This window comes from Neomonachus schauinslandi, chromosome 15 (assembly GCF_002201575.2).
Source record: "Neomonachus schauinslandi chromosome 15, ASM220157v2, whole genome shotgun sequence".
NCBI classification, from domain to species: Eukaryota; Metazoa; Chordata; class Mammalia; order Carnivora; family Phocidae; genus Neomonachus; species Neomonachus schauinslandi.
In genome coordinates, this window is record NC_058417.1 from 2,817,085 (window position 1) to 2,837,290 (window position 20,206).

Below are 20,206 nucleotides of genomic sequence, written 5' to 3' on the forward strand. Positions count from 1 at the left end.
GAGTCCTGGGACCAGAGCGGCCCCCCTAAGGGAGCTGGAATAAAGACCCAAGCACCCCACCCCATCCAGACCACAAGCCTTGGGAGGCAAACCCAAATGGCCTTGGCCAGGTCCTCCAGGGCTGCTCCAGGCACCTGCCTGAGGTGGGGCCCTCAGATCTTTATTCCAGCTCCCTTAGGGGGGCCGCTCTGGTCCCAGGACTCAGTGGGGACCAGGCTTTGGAGGAATCCCAGCTTTCCTGCCCTGAGTCAGCCCAGTCCCTCATCCACACCCACCCCCCCACCACACATGCGTGCACACGCGCGCACGTGCACACACACACACACTCTTTTGAGCCTCTGCACTCACACCAGATGGATTTCTCAGTAGCCTGGCTCTTGGTCTCATACTTAACCAAGCTGCTCGCTTCTCCTTCCCATTGTCCCCGGGTTCCAGAAGCCTAACACATTTGAACCGGACCCATTATCTTCCTCCCCAAACCACTCCTCCTTCCAGGCCCCCAGCTCACAGCATGACACACACCATCCACCCAGGTTCCAAAACCCCAAACCCAGGAGTCTTGCTCCACCCTTCTCTCTAAACCCACAACCAAACCCCAACCAGTCACCAAGTCCTGTCATTTCTGTCTCCCAGCCAGCTCGGGAATTCTCTTGCTTCCCACAACTGCCACCCTAGCCAGGCCCATGTCACCCCGCTCCTGGATACCGCAGGACCTTCCAGAACTGTCTGCTGAGTCCGGGCAGCCTGACAGTCTTACGTACAATCCGATCTCCTTGCAGACCCCTCGACGGCGCCCTCTGGTGGTCAGGGTAATCTCACCTCCTTCACCAGGCCTGCCTCCGGCCCTGCTCATGGCTTCAGCCTTAGCTTAGCCCCACAGGGAGCCCGGCCAGATCCCAGCCTCAGCTCAGATGCAGGGACCTCTGAGCAGCTCCCGGAGCTCCCTCTGTCGGCTCTGGCTTCCCACCCAGAGCTCTTCAACCCCACCTCTAACACCTCCCGGCTAACCTCCCCGTCCTACAGGTCCCTTAGCCAGATGTTAGCCCAGATGTTAGATCTCAGCTAGATCTTAGCATGCTGCTACCCCCCACTCTCCACCCAGTACCCTCCTCCAGCTGGGTTAGGTGCTTCCCCAGGACTTCTATGCACCCCTACCCCACCCACGCCCACCCCGGACTGTAGCAGTCCTAAGATAGCATGACTGTCCGTCTACTGAGTGGACCACCCTGAGACTTGAGGGCAGACACCTTCTCCTGTCTCACTCCCTTTGCCTCTCAGTACCCAGCTCAGCGTTTGTCACATTATAGATGCTCATTAAATATTTGCTGAGTGGTGCCCAAGCGGCTTGACCTCAGGATGCTCCGCTGCCCTCCTGGAGCCTACCAGCTCCCTGGCCTCCAGCACGCTCTACCTGTTTGAGTTCACGCCCCATTTCTCAGCCCATGATGGCTTATTTCCAGGGGGGTCTGGGAGCCCCCCAGATCTCCACAGAGATGGCCCTGCCCCACGGCCCCTGAGCTCACATAGGGACCAATGGGCAGCCCCGTTTCCTTCCCCAACCTCTCCGAGATTTGGCTCCCTCAGCACCCAGCAAGACATGGTCCGCCACCAGCAGGAAGGGCCCACCCCTTAGCCCCAGGTCCCCTCAGGTGCCCGGCGCCCAGGCGCATACCTGAGCTCTCACGCCCTAGGAGGCACTCCTTAAATATCTCCCGCACCCAGGACTGCAATTCCGGGTCCCCCGCCACAGCCGCGTCACACGGGTAATAGTAGGTGATGATCTCTGTCACATACCTGACCAGGGGACAGGCCTCAGTTTGGATCCTCCCCCTTCCCAGCAGCCATTCCCCCCTCCCCGGGCCTTCCTCCCCAGAGCTGCCCGGGGCCTGGGGGCAGGCACGTCCTGCGGGGCGGAGGTGGCCTCAGACCCAAGCCCGGGTCCTTAAAGCCGGCCCGTGCCTGCTCCCACATCCCAGGGCGTCCAGCCTGCGTGCCACCCCCTGCCAGCCCAGCCGCACCTCTCCAGCGCGTCCCACACTGCCAGGGAGTCGTCACGGTAGTAATATCCCGGCAGGTCCTGGACCCCGCGCTCCATGAAGTCATTGGGGAGGTAGAGGCTATCGTAGGTTGTCTCTGACAGAGCCCGCACCATCACCTCAGCAAAGCCTTCCAGGCCCAGGGACATGCCCTGTTCGGGAGGAGGCAGCCGCTGAGGCCGACAGGGTCCCGGCAGGAACCCCCCTCTGAGGATCACGCCCGCCTCGCACACAGCCCAGCGCGTGCTCCTCCAGCCCGCCCCATGAGCCCCCACCCTCCGGGCCAGCACCCCTCTGCACCCTCAAAGGCAAAGCACCCACTTCCACCAGTCCCCGCCCGCCGTGCCCCCTCGTGATCCGAAGGCAAGCAGGAAATCCTGCTTTTAGCCTAATGGCAAAGGCCGGAAGGGCCGCTCATGTCTTGTTGGGGTTGGGGCAGAAGTGTTACCCTGGCAGACAGCCCCCCCTCGTTGAGGAGGAGGGCCCGCCCGATGCTGTTGATCTGGATGGTGTACCGGGTGTGGGGGATGAGGAGCTGCAGGAGGGAGCAAGGACAAGGAGAGAGGACCACAGTTAGCCCCAAAGGACCTCAGCACCAGCCCTCCCCTTGTGCAGCATCAGACCCTCTCGCTTTGGGAAGTCCCCACCCCAAACCCTGTCTTGTGGGTCCCCAGCTGCCTCCGCAAGACTACCGGGGGTCCCCCTGAGTGGAGCAAGCCAGGTGCCTTTCTGGGGCACCTGGGGCCAAGCCCATACCTTGTAGAGGGGGTGGCACATGGGCAGCTGCCTCATTATGGACAGGCAGAAGGCCTCCGCAATGAGGTGCGTCTCCAGCAGGTGGGAGATGGCCTCGTGGCAGTAGAACTCGGCATAGCGCACCCACGTCTTGGCCAGCAGCCAGTCCCACTCAGAGTCACTGGGCAGGAAGATGGGGCAGTCGGGCCCGGGGGTCTGGCTGAGCTGGGGATGGGGAAGGAGGGAGGTGAGGGCAGACACACACACACACAAGAGCCCCCACTTGCAGGAAGGAGGCAGAGAAGAGTCTGAGGAGGGACACACGCCGCTCTGTACACTCTAGGCCCTCTGGGTCCCCTGAGCACACCAGGACCCTTCCTTCCTCCTCACATTTGCTCTTGCTCTCCCCTCTGCTTGTAGTCCCTTCCCCCCTCCCTCTCTCTACCTGGCAGCTCCCATTCATTCAAGAAGCAGCCTGCAAGTTGCCTCCTCTGAGAAGCCCTCCTTATTTCAACCCCACGGCCGCCCCATTCAGCTGTACAAGTTGTGCACTGCACAAGGATACCAGCCCTCTGGGGCAAAGGGAGTCACTGAAATCCAGCCTATGCTGTCCCACTAATGAGCCAGGAGCATCAGGGCTTGGCTGATCCCCGCCCCCCGAGAGGTGCCTTTTTCTAATTTGGACATGACACTGGTGGAGACCTCTGGGAACATAGCACCTCCCGTCCCTGTCCTGCCAGGCCACTCTCAAGGCAGTGGCTAAGTCTGATTAGCTCAGTATGTCCAGCAGAGGCCTAGCCCACAGCGGGTGTTGGCTTAACAAGTACATGAGGGAATGGACCCAAAGAGACAAGCTCAAGCGACCAAACACATTCCCATCTGGTCACCTCTGCGCATGTGCACAGAGTATGCACACTCTACACACGGGGGCTTGCACACAAATACAGCCACAGGGACCCAAGTTCACGCATGGGCAGACAGGCGGACAGGGGCAGGACAGAGCTGTGCTCATGCAGGGACAAGGAGGGACTCAGTCCGAGGCTCACACACAGGGCCACACACACAGACAGGAACATGCATAAGCATCCGTGTGTTCTCAGATGCACACACTGGGATCGCACACTCGTGTAAATGGGCACCTGCCCACGTGCGCACGCGCGCATGCACACACACACACATAAGCGCTCGCATCAGCAACGTGCTCACGCAGCGCCCCCAGGCCTGCATCCCAGGCACCTGGATGGCGATGGGCATCATGTTCCCTTCCGGCCCGAGGTGCAGCAGGCAGAGGGGGGCACAGTGATGCTGCTTCCTTCCGTTGAGCTCAATGGTGGGGATGCCCTCCAAGATGCGGTAGTCTGCCAGGTAAATGTTCCCCTTCTGGAAGGGAGCCGCAATGGGAGGGCAGGTAGGCACCAACACAGCGCACCTGTGAGCCATGCCTTGGGTGCCGAGTGCCCTGGTCCCCCAGGGGCAGGGTTAGCTAAGGACCCAAGTGGGGTATACAGAGGCCAGTGGGACTCTGGGGACAGCAAAGGTAGGAGTGGAGAGCCGGGGATGCCAGGGAGGGAGGGAGGCTGGGAGGCCGGGGATCCCCACCTGATGGGGCCTCACCTCCAGCTCCGCTTGCAGACACGTTCCCTCGCCCAGGAACGGGGCCACCATGTCATCTGTCACGGGGAACTTGTCAGGGATCTGAGTGCAGCGGCGGAGCAGGCCTGGGTTGATGCCGTTCAGGTACTGATACCCAAAGAAGCTGTCCTCTGTCCAGTGCTCGGCCACGTACTCTGGGTGGGGCGCCGTGCGGGCGTCACGACGCTGCCAGAACCCCCTGAGGCCCGCGACAGAGGAAGACCCCCCCCCCCCAGAAGCGCCCCCAGCCTCCCCTTGAGCGGCAGGCGGCGCCCAGGGCGGCATTCTCCACGAAGCCGCCAGAGGGCGCGCTCGCCTCGTCGGCCTTTCGGGCCTGGGGTTGGCCCCCCTCCTCCCATCCCACTGCCCCGACGGGGCGTCCCGCCCCTGGCCCGCGTCCGCAGCTTCACCCGCCCCGCCGGAGACCACGGGCTCCCCCGGGCTCGCTTCGCGTTGCCCCCCATACCGGTGATGATAGACTTGTTGGTGGGGAAGATTTTCTTGATGTCCTTCAGCCTCTTCCACGATTGCTTGCAGTCCACCAGGCCGCGGAGTTTGAAGCCCAGTGCCCTAGTGGACAGGGTTCGAGGGGGAGGCGCTCAGACAGGCAGCCCTCCCTGGTCTGGCCCTCGGGTGTCCGGCCGCACGGCTCCAGGTCCTTCTGTGCCCGGGGTCTGGGGACCACCTCCCGGCTTCCCTAGGCCAGCCCCCTCTGCCCGTCTGGCCATTGCGAGCTCCCCGGGCTTCGGTGGAGGCGGCATGGAGCGGCGACAGGGACGTCCCTGCTGGCGCACACTCACGTGGGCCCCAGGCGGAAGAAGAAGGAGGCCGTCTTGATGAAGGAGAAGCGGAGGTTTGAGTTCAGGAACTTGGTGGCCTTAATGTTGATGAGAATCGGGAAGCCGGGGATATAGCCGCTCCACCTGTAGGAAGGAGTGCAGGGCTGGGGCCGGGCACTCGGGTCCGGGGCACAGGGAAGGGGGAGAGCCAAGGGGTCAACCATGGGAGGGGCCCCAGGGCAGCCCCAGGTCCTCACTCAGGCCGGTTGGGGTTCCTCCGGACAGGAGGGCGGTAACTGGGGATATGCACGTAGTTGGGCAGGCCCGGAACGAAGACTCTCCAGCTGCAAAGAGAAGGCAGTCGGTGGGCCCTGGTGCCCAGGCACCAACCCAGGGATGGAAGGCCAAGCCATCACCGCCCCCTGGCCTCCCACAGCCCCTGCCGCCCTCCGCTCACTGGTAGAAGTCCTGCTTGGCTCTGATCTCCTCCTGTCGGTGGTCCAGAAGGATGGGGAGCATGTCCTCTGCTGTTGTCTTTCCTGCAGGGAGACCATAGAGGAGGCTCAAGGTCTGACCCCAGCCCTGTCTGCCCCTGACCACCTCAAGGATCACAATTCAGCTCCTGCCCTCTAGATTGGCTTTGCGGGCCCACAGACAAAGATGGCATGGGGTAGGCTTACCTGGGTGGGCAGGCATGTGTCCTCCCAAAAACTCAGAGGGAAGGATCAGGGACCACCCTCTTCCCCCTCCCTCTACCCTTGGAGCTGGGCTTGCTGCTGGGAGGAAGTCTGTCTTCTGGACCCGCTAAAACATTAATGAAGGACAGTTATGTAGGGCTTACTGGGAACCAGGCACTTTCTAAACACTTTCTCATATATATATATATGATAATAAATAAATAAATATTAAATATATTATTAATTAAATATATATTTATAATATAATATAATTAATATATAATATATATTAAATATATTAATAAATAAATAATACATATACATTATTTATTTATTTGAGAGAGAGCACAGAGGGCGAGGGAGAAGCAGGCTCCCCGCTGAGCAGAGAGCCCAATGTGGGGCTCGATCCCAGGACCCTGAGCCAAAGGCAGACACTTCACCGACTGAGCCACCCAGGTGCCCCCATTCTACTTATATTAATAACTTAATCCACACAGGAACAACCTTACAAGGCAGGTGACTATTATAGGCTTGCAATCTTGTCTCCACAATTCCAAAACCCAGAAGACTATAGAAATCAACCTTGTCTTTTTCACAAGTTAGGCACAAATTCCTTGGTCGGCAAAACCTGCTCTGAATTTACCGGAGGCTATACACAGTCTTTATTGAACTCACTTGGCTTAACTATTTGTAGTTTTTGCTGCAGAAATATTAGAATATTTGACTAGGGGGTGCCCTGGTGGTTATATAATATAACATATGGACCGTGTGAGTGGAATATATAGATATAGATGTACATATACATACATATTCTAAATGAAATCTGAGTATCTTTTTTTTAAAGATTTATTTATGAAAGAGAGAGTGTGTGCATGGAGGGAGGGGCAGAGGGAGAGGGAGAATCTCAAGCAGACTCCCGCTCAGCAGGGAGCCTGACCTGGGGCTCCGTCCCAGGACCCTGAGATCATGACCTGAGCCAAAACCAAGAGTCAGACACTTAACCGACTCCGCCACCCAGGTGCCCCTGAAATCTGAATTTCAAGACACCCCTGACCCCAAAAGTTTCAGCTAAGGGACAATATCGTTGTGCTCGTTTTACAAGGAGAAAACAGCCCATGTTACACAGAGAGAAAGCATGAGCTGGGATTTGAACCAAGGCAGTCTTCTTCTGACCACTCACCGCCCAACCACGAGCCACCACCAAGAGTCGTTGAGCTTTTTAAAAATTCCTTTTAGAGGCGAGGTCCCTGGATTCTCTCGTCAGCCTTATAAAGTAGGCTCTGCTGTTAGCCCCATTTTACAGAGGAGAACACTGAGGCTTAGAATTCAGAAGTAGACCCAGATGTCCATCTAGTAGGTGGTGGAGCTGAGATCCACACCCAGGGCTGTCTCTGTCCAGCGTCCTGGAGGGCAGCCCCGGACTGTCATGTGCCTGTCACCACAGCCCCGTCACCTGCCCTTGAGGCCCCCCTTCGCCACCTGTCCTTCCTCCATCTGCTGCAGCTCATGTTGTGTCCCAGGTGAACAGTGCCCCCTGGAGTTGTGCAACCCCGGGGACCCAGCTTGGCTTCATCCCCTGGGTGGGGGCCGGACTCCTCCAAGGGCCGGGCGGGTGATGCAAGCCTCCTGCCCTGGTGTTGCAGGGAGCTGCCCCACCCAGCGCCATTCCTGCATGGCGCCCAGCCTCATCCTGCCCTTCCCCTGCTTCCCGGACACTCAGGCCTGTCTCTGCGGGAAGATGCTCCACATCTCCGGGAGGGGGGCTCTCCCCCTGGCCTCCCCACCCTCCCCCAGGCCTGCCTCCCTCTGCCTCTGCCTCTTGCCCCAGCTCAGGCTCTGTTTCCCTGCTTCCAGGGAAATGAGAGGTGGAACAAGGTGGTTAGCTGCCGGCCGGATGTAGCTCCAAGCCCCCTCGCTCCCGTGCGCCTTGAAGGAGGCCGACAGAGCCCGGGGGGGTGGAGCCAAGGGGACAAAAGAGGACAGGCCTGCAGTCCCCGTGTAGCAGCCCCCTACTAGGAAGCTGAGCCAAGCCCACCAGACAAGGGCTGTGGCAGGGGCGGGCTCCCTGTCCCTCTTCCAGGGGAGCAACCAAGTGACCAGGAAAATAGCCCGCAGCCTCGACCAGGCACTAGAGAACACCCGGTCAATCTACTGGGCTCTGATGGAGCCTAACTGGATGAAGGGGGGCCTTTTGGAGCAGCAGTGAGTCCTGCTAGAGAAGTAAGGTGTCCTGTTGGAGTAGCAGGGAGGCCTCGGGAGCATAGAGCATCCATCTGTCTGAAATCTGCTCCGTTGGAGACCCAGCGCTCTTATGATAAGGTACAAACCCTGCTGTTAGGGAGCACGGACAACTGTTGAGCTCACAGGGCTCTTAACACCATGGGCAGCAGGTGGGATGGTGGGGCGTCCTGTCAGAGTGGAGCTAGCGGGCAAGACCTGGGATCCTGAGATCCAAGCTGCCCCCATCTGTGTCCCCGCAGGGTGCAGCCCTCAGCTGGACCCTGCAGCACCAGTGAGTGAGGGGGCTGTGTGAGGGTGGCAGGCGGGCCCAGGAGTCCCTGCGGGGACAGCCCAGCAGGCGACAGCCGGGCGGGAGCCAGGGGCCTGGCGGCGGAGGTGGGGTGCTGAGGGCTTGCCTGTAGCCTCCCTGAGGGCCAGGGTCTCGTAGCCGTCCATCCACTGATAGGCAGGGAAGTGGTAGATGTGGCCGTCAGGCGCACAGATCTGCACGTAGTTGCAATACCAGGATTTCTTAGGGAAGAAGGAGTAGCGCTCCTTGTGCAGGCGGATGATGATGAGCTCCCCCAGATCCTGCTGACACCGGACAGTGTACTCGTCCACCTGGGCAGGGCACGGGGCTAGGTGAGTGGCAGGACTCCCACCGGCCCGGCCCCTCCCCCAGGCTCGGCTCCTGTGAGGGGGGAGCTGCTCACCTCCCTGGGCTGGGGTGACCCGATCACGGGGCTCTCCTCCCCCACTCCCACTGGGCTGTCCCCTGCTGGGCCCGTCCACCCAGGATCACAGCACACCTGTCCCTCCGCCTCCATTCCTGGCCACCCGCCCCAGGTCCCATCCTCCGACCCCCTCCTCGGCCACCTGAGGCTGCGGGAGCCATGCAGCCCCCCAGGGGCTGGTCTACAAAGGGGTCCAAGTGGGATCAGGGCCCCCCTAGACCTCCTGCAGTCTTAGAGTGGGCAGAGGTGGTCCTGCCAGCCCCCTCTTCTACTTATCAGTGAAGACGTGGAGATACAGAAATGGCCATATAGACAGAGGGACCTACAAGATGACATAGCAGTAGGTGGCTGGACCTGACTCAGAATCAGGGCTGAGGGACCAGCAAAGGGTGCCTTCCATCATGGAGCAGGCAGGCCCCAGTGGACAGACTGGTCTGATGCCGTTTTAAATCACAGAGAATCCAGTGTGCTTTTAAGCCAGTTATGATGCAACTTAACTTAGGAAGAGTAAGGATGGGAGGGAGAGGGATGAGGGAGGGGGAGAGGAAATGGGGAAGGATGAGGGACAGGGAGAGGAAATGGAGAAAGATGAGGGAGGGGGAGAGGAAATGGGGAGGGATGAAAGAGGGGAGAGGAAATGGGGAGGGATGAGGGAAGAGAGGCCATGGGGAGGGATGTGGGAGGGGGAGAGGAAATGGAAAAAGATGAGGGAAGGGAGAGGAAATAGGGAGGGATCAGGGAGAGAGAGAGGAAATGGGGAGGGATGAGGGAGAGGGAGAGATCATGCGGAAGGATGAGGGAGGGGGAGAGGAAATGGGGAGGGATGAGGAAGGGGGAGAGGAAATGGGGAGGGGTGAGGGAAGAGAGGCCATGGGGAGGGATGAGGGAGGGGAGAGGAAATAGGGAGGGATCAGGGAGAGGGAGAGGAAATGGAGAAGGATCAGGGAGAGGGAGAGGAAATGGGGAGGGATGAGGGAGAGGGAGAGGCCATGGGCAGGAATGAGGGAGAGGCTGAGAGATGAGGGATGTGGGTGAGTGATGAGAGAGGAAGAGAGAAGAGGTGAGGAAGGGCAGGGAGAGATGAGAAATGAGCACAAAGGGGTGAGAGGTAACAGAGCAGGGATGAGGCAGGATGGCCCAGAGAGCAGGGACCGCTGGGAGCCAGGTCTGCGGGGAGGGCATCCAAAGCCGCCCTTGGACCCCACTGCTTTCAGAGCTCCCTCACAGTGCCCCATCTCTCCCTGCCTGCTGTCTCCCTCCCCTGCACACCTCCATCCCTCCTCATGCTCCCTGGACACACATACACACACACACCACTCACAGTACACACACTCACACTCCACACACACTCACTCACACATACACACTCACTCACACACCACACACAGACTCATGCACACCACACACATCACACACACAGAGACCACATGGACCACACAGACCCATGTGTATATACACACACTCCACATGTACGTACACCACACACCCTATTCACACAGTTCACACACACACACACCACACAAACACACCACACACATGCACCTACTCACCGCCCCAGTAGCAAAGTCTCTCCCAAAATGGTTCAGCAGCTGCTTATGGCTCTCTCCTTGGGTCCCCACAATGGTTAGCGAGATGGAGTCCATGGTTCCCGACAAGAGGTCGGTGCCTGTGGCCACCTTGACTTTGTAGGCGGCCATGGCTGTTCCTGAGGAGGCAGGAGGGAGGGCTCAAGTCCAGACACCGTGGGGGTCGCACGGGGGCCCAGGCCAGGCAGGGGAGTCAGACACAGGGAGACGGGGACAGGGCCAGCCTCCCGAGAGGGAGAGGTGAGGCAGGGACGTCTGGCCCACGGGCAGCCCAGAGCCTGGAGAGGCTGCTACCCTTGGCGGGCGGGCAGGGAGCCGGGCAGGCTGGGGCGGGGCAAGTCGGGCGGGTGAGCCAGAATCTGGGCGGCCAGCCCTCCAGTAGCCAGCAGGGAGAGCAGACAGGGTGCTGGGCTGGCTTCTGAGAGGGTGGATGGAACATGCCTTGAATGAAGGAGGCTTCAGGGTGGGGGAGCCAGTCCAGCCTGAGCCCAGGCCCCAGGGAAATGGGGGGACGGGGCTGGGTGGGGCCCCCAGATCATTATCAGCCTAATAAGTGCCTTCCTTCTGCCCGCCCCCATGGGCTGCAGCACTGGACACCCTTGCTGAGCCGATCCAGGGGCAGCAGGTCATCCCCCACAACAGTGGGTGGGGGCCAGGGGATGGGGCACAGCGCAAACTCTCTGCCTGGCCGGCTGCGGGGCCATTCCTCTCTGGGCAATGGGGCAGGCTGTGGCCGCTGCAGGAAGGCTGGCCCATCCTCCTGCCCCAGGGCCCAGAGCCCTTGAGAGGAAGAGTAGTGGATGCTAAAGCTGAGCTCGGGGTGCTAGGGCACAGAGAGTCTCCAGGGAGAGAGGATCAGGGAGGGAGAGAGGATGTCTGTGGCTTCCTGCAAGACCAGGATCAGCTGAGCCGAGCCGAGGGACGGGGGTGCATACAAGAGTACATAACAATTGCAGTGAAGCTGGGGGCACGAGAAATAAGCCAAGGGGTGGACATGTACCTTGTGGTATAATCCTAACAGAATTCTACCCGGCAATTAAAAAAAAAAAAAAAAAAAGCACAAACAACAAGGTGGGCGACGTGGACAAATCTCACAAAGATTATATTGAATGAAAGAAGCCAGACAGAAAACAGTACACGCTCTATCATTCCATTGATTCGAAGTTTGAGAACAGACGAAACTAAGCAATTCTTACAGAAATCAGAGGAGCGGGTAGCTCCGTGATGAGGGCCTGAAGAGCACCTGCAAGTGGGGAGCCGCATGGAGAGCTAGAACCTTCTGTATCTTGATCTGGGTGGTACAGAAGGAACTTGATGCATTTTACTATATGATATCCCTCAATATCCTCACCCCACCCCATCCCCCCCAAAAAACAATGAAGCTCTAGGAAGAGGTTTGGGATCAAGGTTGGGCTCCAATAGAATTGGGTTTGTCTGGAACCAAATCATTCGTTCCTTCTTGCCCTCGTTCCTTCAGGAGATGTTCGTGGAGCACATGTTTCAGGCACTGTTCTAGGCACCACAGATGTGGAGAAGAAATGAAATACTCACAGAGCTTACTGAAGGTGGGAGAGAAGGAAACAATCATTCTGTCTTGCCCTCTTTGCTCCTGCCTGGCAGGAGCAGCTCCCACCAACCAGGAAGCTCCAGCCCAGGTTACCTCTGAGTTTTCACTCTACTGTCACCATTGAGGGAAGGTCACACAATGCCCGGGGCCAAGTTAGGTCCAAAGAGGGCTGGGATTCTAAGATGGAGAGAAGATGCCAGTAGGTTCTGGATTGGGTGAGGAATGGGCATGAGGTTGTGATTCAGGCTGAGCCTAGGGATAGGGCTGTGGTCGGAGGTAGGGAGTGAGATGACCTTTTTAAGACCCAAATGTGCTCCTGTCACCCCCACCCCGTCCAACCCCAGCTCAGGCCTGGCAGTGGCTCTTTCTGACCTTCCAGATAATGACTTCATCCATTCACATACCTCCCGTGGCCTGTCTCCTAGGTCTCGTCCCAAAGCAAATCACCGCCCTTCCTCCTAGAGCTTACCTTCTAGTGGAGGAAGCAGACAATACAGCCTACTAATGAAGTCAATAAAATATTATGTTAGTGATCAAGTACTGAAGAGAAGCAGGGAAAGAAATTATAAAGTATAAAAGAGCAAACTTTAGATAGAGAGGGGTCAGGGAAGTGCCCTTTGACAGGGGGACTTTTGAATAAACACATGAAGGGAGTGAGGTCAATCCCCTTCCAACCACAGGACTTTTGCACATGCTGTCCCACTCTACCTCTTGGACCTGGTTAAGTTTCCTCTTCCTTCTGATCTTAGCTTGATAAGGGCTTCGTCAAGGAAGGCCAAATTTCACTATTAATGGTTCTCATGGCACTGCAGCTAACATCTTTGATGCCCATCTTCCCCACTAGATTAGACTGTCCATCATTTGGTTGGGTTCTCCCCACCTCCTGGCACAGTACCTGGCACCTGGGAGACTCTCAAAACATGATTCGTAATGGTCAGGTGGGCTGGTCGGATGAGGACGAGGCCAGGGCTGGGAAGTGCAGCAGGGATGGGGCTTGATTAAGGGGAGAGGAGAGCTAGACTGGGGTAAGGAATGGGTTAAGGGGATGGGGGCAGGATGGGGGAGAAGGCTGGGGGTAGTCATGCCTGTGTATGACTGTGGGGGATTGGCAGGGCTGTCTCATCTGCGTGGCACAGTGTTGCCCTGGTCTGAGGACAGGAGCTGTTAGGCAGGTCAGGCCTGCCATCCTGGACTCCGCTCAGCCACCCAGATGACTCTTGGGGGATGCTAGGAGCCTGATGGTGCAAATTTGCATAAGATGCAAATTCCATGCAAGCTCTCCCAGCCTCCTACCTTGTAGCCACTCCCATTTCCTCGAGACTGTGCCCCCAGGGGGCTGCTAATCTCGGGTGCAGAGCAGGGCAGGGGTGGCTTGGGGATTGAAGCTCAGGGGTTTGGGAAGTGGCATTTCCAGGCCCCTCTGGAACACAGAGTCCGCCGGGTCAGTGGGGGTGAGAGGCCCCTCCTGAACCTTCTGATCCAGTGGTAAAATCACATAGTGGGGTGTGGGGAGGAGGCAGGGGGCCTGCAAGGTAAAGCGAAAGGGAGAATTGGGGGAGCAGGGCAGGAAGCTGATGTTTGGGTGTCACCCCCAAATGGTGGGGATCTACCTCCATCCCCCAAAAGCTGCCTCCTCAAATCATAACTTGTGATCAATAGGTCTCCCCTCAGCCAATCCGTTTGTCCCCCCAAAAAGCAGGAATGGTGGCTCTGGGTTTGATCAGGGCAAGAGTCTGGAGTGGGAATTAGGTCCCTGAAGGAAACGGACGGAGATGAGGACGGTGGGGACTCAAACACGGCTGGGGATGTGGATGGGACTAGGCATGAGAATGAAGATGGGGTGCTCCCCACTTATGGCCCAAACGTGGATGCGTGCCTCTGGGTAGGTGCTCACTGGGCTGAAAAACTGGTTCTCCTGGACCAGGGGTGGACCGGAGAGCAGGGGAGGTCCCTGGGAAGGATGCGAGCTCGCTGGGTTGGCCGCAATGGCCACCCACACAGAAAGCTGAGTCCTCACTGCTGGGCAACCCTGCTTACCCCATCCCAAGCCCTGCAAGGCAGGGAGCAACCCTGCGGCCCCACCCCCCAGGACACAGGAAAAAAATCAAATGGGGTCACTCTCCTGCTCAGAACTTGCCAGAGCATAACACTTATGCTCTGGGTGTTGCCCTTAGAATCAAATCCAAGGACACACTGTGGACCTCAGGACTGTGCGTGACCATCTTCCGTCCACCCCCTCGGTCACCTTATCCCAGCAGCTCTGGCCCTCTCTCTGTTCCTTGAACACATGGTCTGTAACACCGTCCCCCCCGCCAGCCCCCACCTCCCCACCAGGCTGTTTCTAGTGGTTTGTTCTGATCCTGGTCTCAACTAGCTGGAGTGGCCTTCCCTGATCACCAGACCTCAAGTCACCTCACCCCTGGTCCTGCCAGCGCACTGCCCTGTTGCATCCCCCAGCCCCACCCGCAGCCTTCTCCAAGGATCTATTTGTTCGCGTGCTTGCTGTCTGTCTCCCGGTGAGCCAGTGGTAATAGGGATGGTGTCAGGGGGAGTTCACAGCTGCTTCCCCAACAGCGAACAGCGTCTAGGGACACGGGAGCCTTGAGGCAAGCCGATCCTAGAATGTCAACACTGGAAGGGACTTTCCAGGTCTTCGTGTCCCTTCTATGTATTTGACGCATTGGGGCCACTGAGCCTGAGGCACTTGCTCAATACCAGCTGGGAAAAGAGGCTGGTGTTCTTCCTACTCTGCCAGTCTCCTTCCAGACCAGAAAGCACCCAGGGGTCCAGAGTGACGGCTGGAGGAAGCCCCCGATCGGACGGAGCTCGAGCCCCTTCCCCACGTCCTGTCCCCAGAAGGGGCCCAGAGCCGGAGCAGAATCCTATGCACGGCCGGGTGTGTCTCCGCAGGGAATCTCCCTCTAAGCTGGCTGATTCCAGTGATCTACCCCCATACCTCCCTCTCTGGCTCCGGGCCATTTTTAGCATGGGCATGCCTTCTAATGCTAACTTCTGTGGTGGCCAAGGCGTGTGGAGGGACAGCCTGCGTGTGCATGTGCGTGTATGTGTGTGTGTGTTCTATATCCCGGTCTTGCTGTTCTAAGTCAAAGCCCGGTCCTAAGGGGCCCAACTGTCCAGCCTCTGCCACAGTCCCGGCCACACAGGGGTGCCTCTGGCTAGTTCTCAGTCCTTTGATCTTGTTCTTCTTCTTTTTTGGGGGGGTATTTATTTATTTGAGGGGGGAGGGGCAGAGGAAGAGGGAGAAGCAGACTCCCCGCTGAGCAGGGAGCCCGATCCCGGGACCCCGGATTCATGACTTGAGCTGAAGGCAGACACTTCACCAACTGAACCATCCAGGTGCACCATATCTCTATTTCTAAAGGCTTTGGGGCTGCAAGGGAGAACATCAGACTCCCCAGATTACTATCTGCATTGGTAATCCTGCAACGACCAACCATCCCAAAATTCCAGTGGTGGGACCCAAGGAAAGTGTATTTCTCGCTCAGCTCCAGTCCAGCCCAGGTCAGCAGGGGGCTACGTCCTGGTCCCTCCGAGACAGGAGCTGATGGCTATGCTGTCTCCACGTGGGCTTCCAGAACAGCAGAGGCAGGGAGAGGGGGAACTCTGGAGGGGCTCGCACCAGCGACTAACTGCCCCAACCTGGAGAGGACCTGCCGCCCGCATCCCTTCCGCACGGAGCTGGTTGGCCAGAGCTCAGCCTGACTCCTCGCATCCACCAGAGGCCCGGAGACTGAGTCTTCCCTGTATCAGAAGAGTAACAGGATCCCAGGGGCAGCTCCAGTAACTCCCACACCCAGAAGCTGGATTCTTTGCAAAGCGCCTGCTTTTTTCCTATCAGCCCCTTGAGTCTGGCTATTCCTTCATCTCCTGATGGGTGACACACTCTGGGGGATGAAGGCAGGAAGGTGGGGCCTGGCTAGGTGGTGGGTTGAGTTGGGAGGCTCCCTGTCTCCAGAGCAGATGATCCAGGGACTCCCTATTGCTCGCTCCTTCTCGCATCCCCTGCCACCCCAGCCACCTACACGCACGCGTGCCACACACACACAACACACACATACACACATCCCAAACCAAAAATGAAATGGGAGCCAAATATGTTGGATTTTATTGCATTCATTGGGCTCAAGGACAGGAAAACAGGAGGGAGGAGACAGAACAAGGGCTGGGGAGGGTACCCCCACACACCCAAGCTCTCTGAGGCCTGCAGCTAGAGGTCCAGGGAAGCTGGGCTGTAATCCTAACCCTCCCTTTAAAGACGCTGATGTCAACGGGGACCATGGGGCAGACCCAGGCCACACATCTTTTCTTGCCCATTTTCCAGGCTCTTCCAAAGAGGGAAGTTAGACTGGTTGGTCCTAGGCTTGGAGGAAAGTGGAAACAAAGCAACAAGGTAAGAGGAAGAGTTTGGGGACAGGGGAGGATGGGAAAGGGGAGCTCAGAGTCCCTGTGGGGTTCCCAATGGGAGGAGGTAGGTTTTCACAGGAGAGGGAAATTAGGAGGCTGCCCAAGTAGAGAAAGGGGTGATGGGGTTCCTTTCTCTTGAAGGACCTGCTGTGCGTTCGATGTTAGGCAGTGGCTTCTCACCCTGGATGCTGCTGATCGGGTCCCCCACCGCTCAGGGCCCACCCATAGGAGGCTAGAGCCACCCTGGGGGGGAAAGTCCCCAGCTGCAGAGAAGGCTCCAGCTGAGTGGGAACAGAGGGGGGCCCTGACATGCCGTCCCTCCTCATGTCCTCGAGCTGGAGCCTTTTTCCAGGGCAGTAGGAGGAGGGGGTCAAATGGAGACGCTGTTCTCGATGAGGGGAGGGTCCAGGTAGGTGTAGGGCAGCTCCAGACCCTGGTTCCGCTCCCGGATCTCCCGTGAAATCTGGGCCAGGCGGTTCTGGAAGGCGGCGATGCTCCGCCGAGGGGCCTCCTCTGTGAAGTGCTCATCCGGGTAGGTGCCCAGGGGCCGCTGGGAGAAAACCGGGAGGCGGTCAGGACGACGGTCAGGATGGGATGACCAACACAGAGTCAGGGTAGCTCCAAGGGCTTGACTCAGCCACAGTTACTGCAAATGAGAGCCCTCCAAACCACCACTCCCCACTCCAGGGAGCCTGCCCAGAGCAGCAGGTGGGGGGGGGGGCCCACACCCACAACCCAGGGAGTGTGGGGGCTGGAATGGTTAGCCCGAGGTTAGTGCCCCCTCTGCTGGTAGCCCTCTGCCTGATACTCTCGATTGGAGACCGTTTCTGCACCTGAAAGTGGATGCATTGGACCAGAACATCTTTTTAAAGGTCCATTTTAGGGCACCTGGGTGGCTCAGTTGGTTAAGCGACTGCCTTCGGCTCGGGTCATGATCCTGGAGTCCCGGGATCGGGTCCCGCATCGGGCTCCCTGCTTAGCAGGGAGTCTGCTTCTCCCTCTGACCCTCCCCCCTCTCATGTGCGCGCTCTCTCTCTCTCTCTCTCTCACTCAAATAAATGAATAAATAAAATCTTTTTTTAAAAAAAAGGTCCATTTTAAATGCCTGGTCCGCTGCTCTGTGAACCAAAGGAGTACAAGCACGTTCATAACACAAATCAACCCAACATGTTATGAAATCAACATAAACACACTCCAGCAAATAGGACCCAGGATACACCTGTCACTCCACCATTTCACAAAATCTAACCCCTGAAGATGACAACTAGTTCTGAAGGCATCTCGCCAATCCACCCAACACCATCACCACGCACAGGCTCGCTTTAGAGCCCAGCCAACCACAATCGGCAAGCATCACAGTGAGCTTCTAGTGGGTGCCGTCCTGTGGCAGTACGGGATGGTCCCTCTCTCCGTGATCAGTCCACAGAAGCAGCTCAGCTCCTCAGTTCCGGGAGCCTAGCCTCCTAACCAGCCTGCACCTCCTGTCCAGTATAACCTGCATACGATCCAATTGTTGCCAATAATCCTGTTGCTTCAAAATTCTTGGTCTTAGGGTGCCTGGGTGGCTCAGTCGGTTAAAATGTCCAGCTCTTGGTTTCGGCTCAGATCATGATCTGACTCAGATCATGAGTTCGAGCCCTGAATTGGGCTCCCTGCTCAGTGGGGAGCCTGCTTCTCCCTCTCCCACTCCCCCTGCTTCTGTGCTCTCTCTCTAACAAATAAATAGAATCTTTAAAAATAAAACGTGGTATGGGAGTTTCATTTTACACTGAGTTTTCATTAGTAATGACTGTCCGCGCTTAGCAAATGCTTTTTTTCACATATTGAGATGATTATATGATGTTGCTTTATTGATGTAATAAATTACATTGTTAGATTTCATCAGGGTGAACCCACCTCTCATTCCTCTCATTCCTAGAATAAACTAGACCTCGGCACAGCGTATTATTGTCTTACTCTGCAGTATTGGCCTTCATTGGCTAATGATGTATTTTTAAGATTGCTGTAGCTAAGTGGAACACATTTATAATTTCATTTTCTTAATTACAGCTGGCACGTTGCAAGCACTTGACATGAACTATCATGACGGCACAACAATCCTGTAAGACAGGTGTTCTTATCATTCACACTTCACAGATAAAGAAACTGAGGCTTGAAGAGGCCCGATTACATATCCAGGGTCACACCGGGGAAGTGCGGATCTGGGACTAGAACTTTCTCCTGGAGACCCACTTCCTTTCTTAAGAGCATCACCTTGGCCAAGTGCTGGAATCGAGGTTCCCAGTAACATGATTTGGGGAGTGTCCACTTTTTTTCTATACTTTCGAGCAGTTTGAGTGATTTAGGAATGACTTGGTCCTTGAAGGTTTAGTAGAATCTCTTGCAAGGAGGGGGATCAGATCTTTTACACCCTTTCCATTCATGTGTGGTTTTCATCTCTTCAGGTGTCAATTTTTCTTTATTGTTTTCCTAGAAAATCATCTCTTTCACCTTGATTTCCAAATGTGTTTGCATAAAACTGCAAGTCGTGCTTTCTTGTAATTTCTTCAACCTTCTCAATTATTGGCTGTTTGCCTTTCCACTCCTACCAAATGTTGTACATTGATGCTTTCTCGTCTCTCTTGATTGGGATTGTCTCTGGTTTCTTTATTTTATTGGTCTTTTCAAAGAATCAGTTTTATGTCTTATTTACCAGATTGACATCTAATTTCTAAAACTATAGTGTAGCTGTCCAAAAAGCAGAACACAGGAACAGGACAGGCTGGGTTCAAAGCCTACGTACTAGCTCTGTGACCTTGGGCAACTTGCTTAGTGTCTCTGAACCAACTTGCTTTAGTTTTCTCTCCTGTAAAATACAACTACCATTTGGGGTGCCTGGCCAGTTCCATTGGTGGAACGTGTGACTCTTGATCTCGGGGTTGTGAGTTTGAGCCCCACGTGGGGGGTAGAGATTACTTAAATTTTTTTTTTAAATCTTAAAAAAAAAAAAAATGGAACTACCATCTCTTGAACACTTATATGCCAGGCACTGTATTAAGCATTTTAAATAAAGATCCCTACCTACTTTGTATTTTAAAATAGCATACATAAGGTATCTGATTTAATGACTGAGACATGATAGATCCCCAAGAAGCTATAGCTACTGTTGTTAATAATTTTCTAAGGTAGACCCCACCACTGGCTTCTAGGAGGGAGCCCTCCACCTTCATCCTCTTGCCTATCATCCCTCACCACTGTGATATTGCGATTTACAGTAAGGAATATACATTTGGGCTTCCTCCCTTTCCTGGCACAGAGCTCCTGAAACCCTTATAATTTTGTAAGCGTTAGAGTGTTAAAGGTGTCTTGTTATCATAAGGCCCTTTCAACCACACCTGAATTTACAGTTCATGCGGTGACTTCTGGAAAGCTCCTAAGGGGTGGTTGCCAGGAGAGCCAACCATGTGATTAGAGGGTTGGAACTTGCAGTTCCAGCCCCGAATCTCTGGGGAAGAGAGAGGGGCTGGAGGTTGACTTAATCCTCAGTGGCCAATGATTCAATTAATCACACTTAGGTAATAATGAGACAGAAAAACCCTAGCAGCAGGAGTTTGGAGAGCTTCCAGGCTGGTGAACATGTGGAGGTATGGGGAGAGCAGGGCAGCCAGAGAGAGAAAGTCAGCCCTGCAGCCCCTCCCAGACACCTTGCCTAGCGCATTGCTGGCTGTTTCTGAGTTATGTCCTTTTATAATAAATAAACCAGTAATCTAATAAGTAAACTGTTTTCCCTGAGTTCAGTTCAGCAAATGACCAAGCCTGGGGTGGCGGGGGTGGGG

The 20,206-nt window shown here is 56.3% G+C and overlaps 2 protein-coding genes across 3 annotated transcripts in view; both read right to left on the bottom strand.

Annotated features, from left to right (window-relative positions):
* The window catches only part of ALOX12B (arachidonate 12-lipoxygenase, 12R type), an 11,936-nt gene extending 1,091 nt beyond the window's left edge, over positions 1 to 10,845 (bottom strand). Inside the window, exons 1-12 of the mRNA XM_021694684.2 lie at positions 10,364 to 10,845; positions 8,496 to 8,700; positions 5,640 to 5,721; positions 5,440 to 5,526; positions 5,204 to 5,326; positions 4,870 to 4,973; positions 4,386 to 4,558; positions 4,008 to 4,151; positions 2,793 to 2,996; positions 2,485 to 2,571; positions 2,019 to 2,188; positions 1,673 to 1,794 (exon numbers count right to left, since the gene is read on the bottom strand). Coding sequence (XP_021550359.1) covers positions 1,673 to 1,794; positions 2,019 to 2,188; positions 2,485 to 2,571; positions 2,793 to 2,996; positions 4,008 to 4,151; positions 4,386 to 4,558; positions 4,870 to 4,973; positions 5,204 to 5,326; positions 5,440 to 5,526; positions 5,640 to 5,721; positions 8,496 to 8,700; positions 10,364 to 10,510 — 1,648 coding nt within the window. The 5' untranslated portion in view covers positions 10,511 to 10,845. The remainder of the gene's footprint in view (positions 1 to 1,672; positions 1,795 to 2,018; positions 2,189 to 2,484; positions 2,572 to 2,792; positions 2,997 to 4,007; positions 4,152 to 4,385; positions 4,559 to 4,869; positions 4,974 to 5,203; positions 5,327 to 5,439; positions 5,527 to 5,639; positions 5,722 to 8,495; positions 8,701 to 10,363) is intronic.
* Positions 10,846 to 16,070: 5,225 nt separating this feature from the next.
* ALOXE3 (arachidonate lipoxygenase 3) overlaps positions 16,071 to 20,206 on the bottom strand; it is a 20,149-nt gene continuing 16,013 nt past the window's right edge. For both annotated transcript variants that reach the window (XM_044921541.1, XM_044921540.1), the window contains exon 16: positions 16,071 to 16,941. In XM_044921541.1, the coding sequence (XP_044777476.1) occupies positions 16,762 to 16,941 (180 nt within the window). In that variant the 3' untranslated portion in view covers positions 16,071 to 16,761. The remainder of the gene's footprint in view (positions 16,942 to 20,206) is intronic.